The sequence below is a fragment of the Xiphophorus couchianus genome, chromosome 19, assembly GCF_001444195.1.
Source record: "Xiphophorus couchianus chromosome 19, X_couchianus-1.0, whole genome shotgun sequence".
Taxonomy (NCBI): domain Eukaryota; kingdom Metazoa; phylum Chordata; class Actinopteri; order Cyprinodontiformes; family Poeciliidae; genus Xiphophorus; species Xiphophorus couchianus.
This window is the reverse complement of record NC_040246.1, coordinates 3,906,025-3,917,247: the sequence shown is the minus strand read 5'-3', so window position 1 is coordinate 3,917,247 and position 11,223 is coordinate 3,906,025. Positions and strand designations below refer to the sequence as shown.

At 40.1% G+C, this 11,223-nt stretch overlaps 2 protein-coding genes across 3 annotated transcripts; one reads left to right on the top strand and one right to left on the bottom strand.

The window, feature by feature from the left end:
* Window positions 1–2,740: 2,740 nt before the first annotated feature.
* On the bottom strand, window positions 2,741–6,070 carry LOC114134054 (putative deoxyribonuclease TATDN3). Of its 2 annotated transcripts, none has more exons than XM_028000287.1 (10): window positions 5,921–6,070; window positions 5,811–5,843; window positions 4,709–4,782; window positions 4,546–4,630; window positions 4,283–4,345; window positions 3,919–4,028; window positions 3,471–3,526; window positions 3,268–3,380; window positions 3,104–3,184; window positions 2,741–2,975 (listed from the first exon to the last, which is right to left on the bottom strand). In XM_028000287.1, the coding sequence occupies exons 1-10, from the start codon at window positions 6,035–6,037 to the stop codon at window positions 2,832–2,834; spliced, it is 876 nt and encodes a 291-aa protein (XP_027856088.1). In that variant the 5' UTR covers window positions 6,038–6,070; the 3' UTR covers window positions 2,741–2,831. The 2 variants fall into 2 exon arrangements, with proteins under 2 accessions (XP_027856088.1, XP_027856090.1); XM_028000289.1 differs by having other exon boundaries at window positions 3,104–3,181.
* A 121-nt stretch (window positions 6,071–6,191) lies between these two features.
* fuca2 (alpha-L-fucosidase 2) lies at window positions 6,192–10,860 on the top strand. The gene is made up of 7 exons (XM_028000286.1): window positions 6,192–6,516; window positions 7,257–7,441; window positions 7,608–7,947; window positions 8,019–8,229; window positions 9,041–9,231; window positions 10,025–10,133; window positions 10,330–10,860. Exons 1-7 carry the CDS (start codon window positions 6,326–6,328, stop codon window positions 10,465–10,467), a joined length of 1,365 nt encoding a protein of 454 aa, XP_027856087.1. The 5' UTR covers window positions 6,192–6,325; the 3' UTR covers window positions 10,468–10,860.
* The last annotated feature ends 363 nt before the right edge of the window (window positions 10,861–11,223 follow it).

The window sequence follows — 11,223 nt, the reverse complement described above, 5'->3', positions numbered from 1 at the left end:
AATCCATGCAGTGTTCTCATTTAAACAAGTAAATAAAATTCCACAAATGGCTGATCAGATCCTGATCAGACGCCTTGTAGGAGCAAAACTGTGTCTAAAACCAATTTTCTTAAAAGTAAACTAGTTTGTGCACTTCAGATTAGGAGGTTATTTCTTGGTCCACACCGTCTGTCGAGAATATGTGCTAGCAAGTTGTACTTTAACATTTTTTCTAGCTATCAGCAAGCTTTTGGACTATTTATGTTTGTAGATTTGAATTTTTGGAGTTTATTCAAACTGATTGGTTTGCCAGACTCCTGAACAACACTTTAGCAGGGTTGATGTCGAAGTCTTGGTAAAGAAATCCCAGAAGAATGCTTTATCCACTCTATCCTGACCAGGAATCTGAACGTCAATAGTGACTTCCTGATTAAATAACGGTTTAGTAAATAAATGAGTTAAAAGTAGAAAACCACTCCTTTGTTCCAACAGGCTGTTGTCTTGCTGGAACATAGAACAAATAAAGCTTCTCACAGGAACAGGACATCAAACATCAAGTGGACATCAGTTGTTTATCAGAATTAAATTAAATTAATTACAGCCTGTTTCAATTAGTTAAGGTCTTCAGGTTTACAGAATGACACGTTGCTTGCTCAGCACCTTTGAGACAACAGGAAATTCAAAGTGAGTCGGTTGTTTGACCTTTACAGATCAGCAGCCCGCCAATCAAAGTCAATTGTCTGGGTGGTTTATATGAAGATCAGCATTATGGACCAGGTACAACTTTTTAACATGTCCTGCCTAACTAACTTTTGAGTTAATTATATACCCCAGATTTCTGGTCAGTTCGACACATTTCTGGATCAGCTGGATAAAGTGGGCTTGAATAAAGTCCATTGCGGTGGGCCAATCTACAACAGATAGGCTCAAGAAGTTGCCTCGTCGGATTGCACGTCAGCATCGACTTAATCTCATCAGCCGCCCCAAACGTAAACACAAAGGCAGCAGCAATTACTGGGATTGTCAGCAGATCAATACACTGATTTCATATGTCTTCAACACAGTTTCCCCAAAAGATTGTAGCTTAAAAGTGACATTTAGGAAGAACAGCAGAATGTTCAATTTTTAATCACTTTGAGCTTGATGGTAGGACATTCATTCATCCATCGTCAATTCCTGAATATTTTTACTCCTTACACAACGGCTGACTGATTGATCTTCAACCCTTAGGTTGTGATAGTTTATTAGAGATCTGTTACACATGGCATGTAACATCTTCAGGTCAAGTCTGCCATAAGAGATTCACACATAATTACTTTTGAATGTTCCAGTCGGCAACCTGGTTTGTTCAGAGGTGATCCTTCCTATTCCAGCTGTGCCTCGCCAAACCACATTCTGGTTGAGTTTTAGCAGCGTGCCTTAGAGGTACTAATCCGTGTTGGGTTAAATCTGCCCGCCTGCAGTTTTGCTTTTAAGCAAAATACACAAAGGAGGCCCGAAAAGTGCTGTGCAAGTGAAATCCCACACCAAGCAAGAAAAGGAAAACGTTTTATTTTCAAAACTCGACCGACTCTTTCTTTCCAATCACAGCAAATTTAAAATTTTTTAATTTCCTTTATTTAACCAGGTAAACCCCGTTGAGATCTGGGTCTCATTTTCACGAGGGACCTGGGCAGAAAGTCTGCAATACGCAGCAACCTGGTTGCAAAATAAAACTAATTAGTACATATGCACGAGTGTAAAACAATAGAAAACAATTTAAAAGCAGTGACACTGTTTAATAGAATCTCGTTGCCTGTTTTTAAGAACCGCTCGAAATAAAACCAATGAAATCAATTCTGACATCTTGAGTTCAGACTGGAGCTGATTCCAGGCAGCTAGGAGCCATCGCACTGAATGCTTGCTTCCCCTTTTCTATTAAAGACGTTTAAATTCTAACAATAACTAATGACATTGGAACCAATCTTAAATGTTGCATAACTTTGATGTAATGTCCATAAATGTTCCCAACAGTGAGCTCTGTTTATTTTACCTTAGCATCTTTGCCCAGTTTGTCAGTTTCAGTTGTTTTAAAGCCCAGCTGTAGCTCTAAAGGTAGAAACTGGTGAAGCTTTATTTGTTGTAGCCATTTTTACACTCATGAAAATCATTAAACATTTGACTCACTTGAGTGTCAGCTTTTCTTGCCTTTCCCATTATGAAGAGTGGTCAAAGGAAATAAGACTCTTTGTCAGGTCATAGTTATATCACCAGGAAAGCAGAGAAGTCATGGATTGGAAACACAAAATTCCTCGACAATCTGGTGAAATAGAGACAGTTTGGGTCCGCTAGCGACACAGAGATTACGTCAACTTCAACGTCTTTTAGGGGTGCGTTCACATAAAGCAGGAAATTCTGAGATGATTTGTTCTTTATAAAAAGCTACGCCGCCATCAGAAAACACCAAAAACAAATAAGGTGTGAAGCAAACGCCTAAATCTGGCTGTCATCGTCTTCAAATTGTTGACGATTGGTCAACAACATAAAAAGAAAAAAAACCAGTTAAAACAAATGACATTAATATGGGCCATAAAATACAGGATACTTTGGAAGTATCCCCACCAGTTCTGTAAATAAAATGTCCCTCCATCGCTGCAATAAATTTGCGAGATAAACAAGTCTGAAGAACTATTAACAGAAAATTTGAATATTTAAATTAGTAAGACAATTCAGTAGATTGTTTTTCTTACAAAGTACGAAAAAAAAAATCCCTCAATAGTCGTGATTTTAAAAGCTTTTAATCACATAGTGATGTACACATTCTTACGAGAAGTTATCTTACGAGAAAATATTCTGGATCGCTGACGTGACCGTCAGGGTCGGATGGCAGACTTGAGCTTGGGGAAGAGCCGCAGGGCATTCTGGGTCGTCACCTCCATCACTGTCTCCAGCGACACGCCTTTGACCTTACTGATGTACTCGGCAGAGACGCAGATGTTTCGGGGCTCGTTTCTTACCTGTTAACGCGGAGAGTTATAAACACACATTATGCTAAGCTAAGCAACAGCTTTAAGGGGAAAAAAAACATTGAGGATTTAGAGTTGACTGTAGCACAGAGGTGTGTGGGTCAGTTCCTGTCCTTTACCTGCTTCTCTGGGCCGAGAGCAGGCGAATCGGTTTCCAAACAGATGTTCTCCAGAGGCAGCTGTTTTACGAGTTTCTGCTTCTTGGTGGGAAATGCAGCAAACATTCCAGTGTAGACATAATTTCTGTTAAATACCATGTAAAATATGAGCTCATCATCTGTACCTGCTCGCTCCGTATTATGGATGGGGGGATAGAGAAGAAATATCCAGCCTTCACTCCCTCCATTGCAACAGAAGGCTTCCCATCAAACGCGTGAAGAAGGGCTTTATCGACACCTAGTGGCAAAGTAGAGGAACTGCAGCTGCCTCGTCAAACCAGTAAATGCCTCTTCCACACTAACACACACGCCAGGGTTATCTGCTCACCTTGCTCCTTCAGGAGGTGGATGGTGGGTCGTCCTGCAGACCTTGAATGAACATTTCTAAAAAAAAAAAGAAAAAAATCCTTTATTAAAATTAGCACTGAAATAATTGATCGCGATGAATCAGTTATTGAAATAATTCTCAACTAATTTAGTAATTGACTAATATTGATGTTAGAAGTCATTTTTTATATACTAAAGAAATCATGTTATTGCTTTTATTTTGCAATAAAAAATTTGATTTTCTTATTTAAAAAAAGAAAGAATTTAATCATTTGTTTATTTTCATATTAGAAGTATTGTATTTATACAATACTTCTAATATTGTATAAAAAACGCCTTAAGTGAAATTTCTGCAGAATTTGCCAATTTTATTTAATTTTTTAAAATCCGACTTTATATATGAAGAACAATATTATAACGCAAACCGTCTCCACAGGGGGAAAACTCACAGAGGGAGATCCAGCTCCTTGGCAACCTGTGCTTGACGTATGAGAACCAGCTTTTGACTCTCCTTATCAGACTCGCCGCTGACGAACCTGGGAGTAAAATCCAAGCCAACCTACGAAGAAACAACTAATGGAAAATCCAGTTTGCATTGCATCAGAGACGCCTCACCAACACAGCACAGTGATATTTGAGAGCTTTGCTATTTGCAATGTCTGTGAATGATCTGGAGATGCTTTTGTCTGTTAGGTCTAATCCACGGATTTACGACCTTTACAATCCAAAGAGACATTTTTGTCCGTCTAACAACTTTAACTGATTTCAGGTCTCCAAACACAACAATGACTGAATACTCATGCGAATCTTTACCTCTCCAACTCCAACAAGCCGATCTTTGTATTTCTCTATGACGGGTAGAGCTGCATCAAGGTCCTGTAATCCAAACGCTCTTTAGACTTAGACTGACTTTATTGTCATTTTGCATGCACAGGGTGTATACAGAACGAAATTTCGTTGCATATGGCTCAGGACAGTGTTTTGAGCTTCCAATGTTGTGAGGAATAGAATTTAATAGAAACAGCAGAGCTACTAATGCGTATTTAAATTCAGATGTTGACATGTTGCTTTGTAACCTGAAGAGAAGCACTCCTCTGTTGCTCTGGGGAATCGTCCTGAACAGGATGGACTCCCAAACAGGGGAAAATAAAACCTGGAAATCTGAGAAGAAGAAAAAAATACAATTAGCAACATAGTAAACATAAAAATTTTTTTTCACTGTATTAGATTTTGTTTTACCTCTGAGACAGCTCAATGATTTTGGTAAATTCCCCAGCATGCTCAGCCACAGCCAAAAGTGCCAGCAAGCCAGCCTGGGTAATAAAACTACATTAATTCACAGTACCGGTAGTTTGCTTTTCAGACCCCTTTTCCTTCCTTTCATATTTTGTCACAATACAACTCAGCCTATCACAATAAGCAACCAATAAGCAATAATCGGACAATGAATTAAAATTAATTCACTAATTTCCATTTACCTGATTTATTGCTTTCTCTTTTCTCTCTTTCTGAATGACCAAACGTTTCCAGTTTTCATTGGTCTCAACTGGCCCCTTTTTTGAAGGACACTTTTGTGTAGTTCGCTTTATTTGTTGTTTTATTTATTTTGTATATTTAAAATACCTTCCAGTTCCAGTGTTAAATGTTCATTAGACCTTTGAGAATGTGTTCTTGCATTATTTATATTGCCGTTGAAAATGGTCTCTAAACAATATTATCGTTTATCGCAATACCCTGTAGGACAATTTATCGTCCAGCAAGAATCTGTTGATTTTGTGACAGGCACAAATACAACCACACTATTTATATAGATTTTATGTAATAGACCGACACAAAGTTTTGAAGTAAAAGAAAAAGAATACATTGCTCTCAACCATTTCTGCATCTAACAATCTATTGGAGTGTTTATATGTTAGTTCCCTCTACCATGGTAAAATAAAATCTAGTCACATACTGGGTAAAAAGAGTCTGACTGTGTAAAATGCAGGTATCTGCAACAATGTTGCCTCGGCAATTAGCTTTAGCTAAAATAACGCAGAGCCTTCCTCCCAGGAGCTGCTAGACTTTATGATCCTAATAAACTCAAGCGTTTGTTGTAATTTGAACAGTTTTTCTCATTTCAGAAATAAGAATCCAGCTGAGGTTTGCAGCCTTTTGTTAAAAAAAAAGTTCTGTAAATAGCCTGTTGCTGCTTTACATGCACAAATAGACGCATACTGTACATTTAAAGAAACACTTTGACTTTGTTCATCATATAAAAATCCTCTTTAAAATGCTCGTTTTTATTTGTCGCATGGGAAAACGTGGATAAGGTTCACGCATTTTAGCTCTGAAAACTCACCTCCTTTGAATTCTCGATCACCTCTTCCACGTCCTGTCGAGAAGAAAACGGTTAAAACTTCATTCATTGTTTCAAAGGGTTAAAAACCAATCATTTAGTTTGGTTCGCACCTTGTCAAAATCCCCAGCAGAGATATGACAGTGGCAGTCAATGAAGCCACGCATGTGGGATGTTTTTTTTTTCGTCTGTTCAGCTCTCAAAACCCAAACATTCCCTACTTCCTGCATAAAATGCAGTTTTGCGCATGCGTGCAACCTGGACCGCTCAAAATCTAATCCCGCCCATCCCGGGAGGGCGGTGTTCTCTTGTGAGCACACGAGAACACCGTTGCATCGTAGCGGCAAGTTCCTTTTTTAAAATCAAACGCATCCCAGTAGTTTAAGGAAGAAGTGGTTTTATTTTGACCGTAGTTTCTAAGTACTTCGAGCATCATGTGATAGTTCCCGTGGTTTCCCAGCTTCATATTGCCACCCAACCTGCCCGACCGGGTCATTTTTGCCAGACCTCTCTTTAAAATGGGAGCTTTAACAGTGGTTTGCCTCCTGGTTTGGACCATGACGATTGACTTCACCACGGCCAAATACGAACCGACCTGGGAGTCCATCGACTCCAGACCGCTGCCAGAGTGGTTCGACCAGGCTAAGTTCGGCATCTTCATACACTGGGGGGTGTTTTCTGTGCCCAGCTTCGGCAGCGAGTGGTTCTGGTGAGCTCTTCCTCTTGTTCAAGCACAGTTGTGACCTTACAGAGAGCCAGGATGTCCTGTTGATGTTGGTACTCAGGCTGAGCATGAGTAGGTGTGTCTGCATGGGCGTAGAGGAGACCCTCAGGGCGTGGTGCCCTGGCCCACAGGAGATAAAGCCTGAAATGATAAATGAAAGTGAAAATGGCTATCTTCTAGAGTACTTTAATTGTCTAAAACTTCATCACAGCAAAGCAGGAAAAATGTCTTTACTTGACCGTTCTTTGTCGCTTTATTTGTGATTGCAATACTTTAATTTATAATAATCTCTACATCGATAGAAATTATTTTCAGCAGCTTTCTGCGTTTGCAGAAATAAACTGTTGTTTGTAAAAGTGTTGAAAATGGCCTCAAACCCCAAAGCGACCCTCTTCTAGTGTCGAACCAAGACAAACGTCCAACTTGTAACTCTACATTCTCGTCATTGATCAGGGCTAAGCTGACTTGATTTCTACACGCATCTCCAGAGAAGAACTATAAAGTCAGAAAACCTGGTTTGAGATGACAGAAAACATCACAAGACGTTGTGTTGGAGGGTCTAAAACCTGCATTATACTAACCCATGATCTCAACCTTTTTCAGTGCCTCTTGCTCATTAATGCTCCATAGCTGTTTCTTTTGTGTAATTCTTTAATTCGTAAGGCTATCAGGACTTTCTTGTTTCTGACCTCCTCTGATTTGTCAGATGTGTGTTTGTTTTCCAGGTATTACTGGCAGAAAAAAATCCCGGAGTATGTCGATTTCATGAAGAAAAACTATCCTCCGGACTTCAAGTACCAAGACTTTGCACCACAGTTTACAGCTGAGTTCTTCGATGCCAAAGAGTGGATGGACATCTTTGCTGCATCGGGGGCAAAGTACATTGTGCTGACCACGAAACACCATGAAGGTAAACAAGCGAAATCTACCACTAGGATGTGAAAGTTGCTTTTCTGTTCAAGGGATTTCAAACTTGTATGTTGTAGAGTTTGAGAAAATGAACTTCCTGACCTTTGCCGATTGTGTTGATGTCACGAGCTGTGCTGTTTTTTGCTGGTGAATTTTTCTCTTCTCAGGATTTACGCTTTGGGGCTCCAAAAACTCCTGGAACTGGAACGCCGTGGACGTGGGACCAAAGCGAGACCTGGTGGATGAAGTGGCGAGTGCCGTGCGCGCCCAGGGTGGCCTTCGTTTGGGGCTGTACCATTCTCTGTTCGAGTGGTTCAACCCGCTCTTTGACCAAGATGCCGCCAACGTCTTCACTACAAACTACTTCCCTACCACTAAAACTCTCCCCGAGCTTTACGACCTTGTTTTGAAGTACAAACCAGAGGTGCTGTGGTCCGACGGCGACGGAAATGCTCCCGACAAGTACTGGAACAGCACGGGCTTCCTGGCCTGGCTCTACAACGACAGGTAGGCTTGCAAACGAGGAAACTTTCAGCTGTTTTCATCGATGGACGTAATGTGATGTGTTTGTTTGACAGTCCGGTAAAAGACACCATTGTGACGAACGATCGCTGGGGCTCCGGTTCCATCTGCAAACACGGTGGGTATTACACCTGTAATGACCGCTACCAGCCAGGACATCTGCTCAAGCACAAATGGGAAAACTGCATGACCATCGACTCCAAGTCCTGGGGCTACAGACGCAACGCTCCGCTCAGCGACTACATCACCATCGAGGAGCTTGTGGCGGTGAGAAACCCAAAACTTTCTTTACCTGGGGCGAGCAGACCCGAGTTCCTTCACTAAACAATGAACTTCTGTTGCTGCAATCTTTCACTTATACATCCTAAATCCAGTGTTTATGTTTCAGTTAGCTGGTAGCACTGTCTAGCTATGTTAGCCTATATTGAAGTTATAAAACAACAAGTATCACAACATAAAGGGGGAACCTGATCAGATCATTTAGAGAAAACCTGGATTAATGTTTATTTAGGATCAGCACTCATACCTGTACATACAGCTGGTAAATGTTTTAATCTTTGAGAGAAGCAGAAAACAGCAGAAGAGAATTGGAAGGTTTTCGTCTCAGTTTTCTTTGCGGTCACTTATGAAACTGGAACGAGCGTCTTACTTTGGGTCGGACAGCTTTTTATTGCAGTACAGAACAGACACCTTTTTCTCTCTGTTGGCTGGATGGGTATTTGGCGTTTTTTTGTCTGCACCTTGGAAACTCGCCCAGGTTGCTGGATGTGTTGGTGGTTTAGAAGGACATTCAGCGCAGCAAAGGAGTGGAGGAAAAAAAAAAAAAAAAAACGTTTTCTGGAACTTCTTCTGGAAAAATGTGAAAAACCCACCTTGAAAATGCTTAAACAGTGTTTTAAATTTTACTGCGTGAAAAGTGTGGGAACCCCGAGCCTCTTCATCGTACAATAATTAGAATAAATGATTCCCTCCAACCGTTTTAAGTTGTGATATTTCTTCACTCTTGCTTTTTTTTTTCCCATTTCCCATCTCTGGTCACATTTCTTACTCCCATTGCTTCCTGTGCGTGTGCCGTCAGACCCTGGCGGAGACCGTGTCCTGTGGAGGGAACCTGCTGATGAACGTGGGCCCGACGCACGACGGCAGAATCGCCCCGATCTTCGAGGAGCGCCTCAGGCAGATGGGCCAGTGGCTGAAGGTGAACGGCGAGGCCATCTACAACACGACGGCGTGGCGGGCTCAGAAGGAGAACGTCACCAAAAACGTCTGGTGGGCGTCTGAACCTCGTGAACTAAAGCCGCCACTAACATTTACTATAGTCGTCGAGTATTCTGTTGATCGCTCTGACGATGAATCAAGTAATCGGATAAAAGAAAATTGACACCATCGACAGATTTTTTTTGTTTAACCACCTGCCTGTTTTATCCGGTATTAGACGTACAGAAGAAAATTCAAATAAGCAAATAATTAAGTTCCTTTTTAAATAAGAAAAGAAACATTTATTGCCTGGAATGCAATAACAGTGCATTCCTTTGACATACCATTTGTAGCAAGAGAGCTGGAAAAAATACTAACATTTCTGCTGTTGTGTTTTTTGAGTAATAATATGATAGCAAAGACAGATTGAAGGGAGTTTTTTTTGTAGTTTTTTTCCCACAGAATTGTAACTGGGTGAAGCTAAAACTAATCCACTTGAGGAGTTTTGGGTAGTTGAGCAAATATCTTAAAAGCAAAATGAATAAACATTCAGCTTTGACCTAATTACTGCTCTGAGGTTGTTGTTCTTTCAGCAAATGCCATGTTTTAGAGCGTGTTGCGGTTAATCAATCACTAAATGATCATGCCAGTAATCCATTAATCACAATTAATCTGATGAATTGTTTCAGCCCTAATGTGAACAGAGCGCCTCTTCTGCCCGGGAAGCCTCTCAGACAGAGACAAAAGCTTCATAGTGATTGGATCGTGGCTCATTTCGGACTTTAATTGATTGAATTCAAAGAAAGAATTGATTTGAGAAAACTTGAATACACGTGTTTTAAAAGCAGAACTCCCTCTTCCGCAGGTACACGTCCAAACCTCAGGAAAAGGCGATCTTCGCCATTTTACTGGACTGGCCGGATGATGGATCGGTGATCCTGAATGAACCCGTGGTTACCCAGAAACAGACGCAGGTAAAAAAAAATTTTTTTAAATCTGTTGCCGGGTAGAACTACAAATGCGTTGAAATATATATATAAAAAAAAAAAAAAAACGTAGTTACTGAAAAATTTGAGGTTACTTGTAAATGATTTAGAACCTGCACAGAACCCATTAACGCTCCTTGTTAATGTGGACGGTGGTTTATCAATTTTCTCTGGCCTTAAAAAGGTGGAGCTGGTGGGTCACGGCCCTCTGCAGTGGACGCCTGTGCAGCCCGGCGGACTGCAGGTGTTTCTGCCTCCGCTGTCCTTCAGGAAGATGCCGTGCCAGTGGGCCTGGACTCTGAAGCTGACAGGAGCCTCCTGAAGGAAAACCACTTCACTCCAACAGGAAGTGGCAACGCTGCTGGCTAGAAGAGACTCTCTTCTCTCCTGCTTCAATGACTTACCTTAAATCTGTTTTTCTTGTTTTATACGTACTGTATATTAAAAAAAAAATCAGCTCTGAAGATCAGCCATGCTGGATTATTTTGTGATTTGCACTTTTAAATTTGGATATATATACAGTATATATATATATGTATATTTTTTTATCTCATGCAGAAAGTCGAGTTTTATCAGCACTGATTGCTGCAGATTTTTGCACTTAAGAAATTTCCGAACTATTTAATAAAATCTTCTATTATATCTTTTACTGGGTGATGTTCTGGTCGTTCCCTCTTTTTCTATGTGAGTCAATAAATACATTAATTGAATCTGATAGAAAAAGGTCTCTGCAGTTTTTTGTTTATTGTGTCAAGTTAGTCAACAGCTTCTTTGCTGTAATTATGGGATACACATACTGTATATGCCTTGGTCAAAGTTTAGGTTTAGAATCTGATCATTTAAGTTTAAAAGTCAAAATTATGACTTTGCATCATTTAATAGCTTTAAATATGATGGAAAGTTAACGTTATGAATTTTTAACAGAATTGTGATTTTATATTTTATTATTGGCTTTAAAAGTCAAAATTCTGCATTTAAGGTTCAGCCTTAGGACTTCAGTCCTATAATAAATTTGATTTTATTTTGTAATTGGCTTTCAAATTTAACAGCATTTTAAAAGTAACTCATCTGTAAAGTA

What these genes read in the sequence shown, in the direction of transcription:
- LOC114134054 (XM_028000287.1), bottom strand. Translation starts at nt 6,037, where the DNA reads ATGCAGGAAGTAGGGAATGTTTGGGTTTTGAGAGCTGAACAGACGAAA. An exon ending in CCACCTCCTGAAGGAGCAAG is followed by an intron (nt 3,381 to 3,470) that starts GTGAGCAGATAA and finishes CTTTGCCACTAG; the next exon opens with GTGTCGATAAAGCCCTTCTT. An exon ending in CTCTCGGCCCAGAGAAGCAG is followed by an intron (nt 2,976 to 3,103) that starts GTAAAGGACAGG and finishes CCGCGTTAACAG; the next exon opens with GTAAGAAACGAGCCCCGAAA.
- fuca2 (XM_028000286.1), top strand. Translation starts at nt 6,326, where the DNA reads ATGGGAGCTTTAACAGTGGTTTGCCTCCTGGTTTGGACCATGACGATT. An exon ending in AACGTCACCAAAAACGTCTG is followed by an intron (nt 9,232 to 10,024) that starts GTGGGCGTCTGA and finishes CCTCTTCCGCAG; the next exon opens with GTACACGTCCAAACCTCAGG. An exon ending in TTACCCAGAAACAGACGCAG is followed by an intron (nt 10,134 to 10,329) that starts GTAAAAAAAAAT and finishes GGCCTTAAAAAG; the next exon opens with GTGGAGCTGGTGGGTCACGG.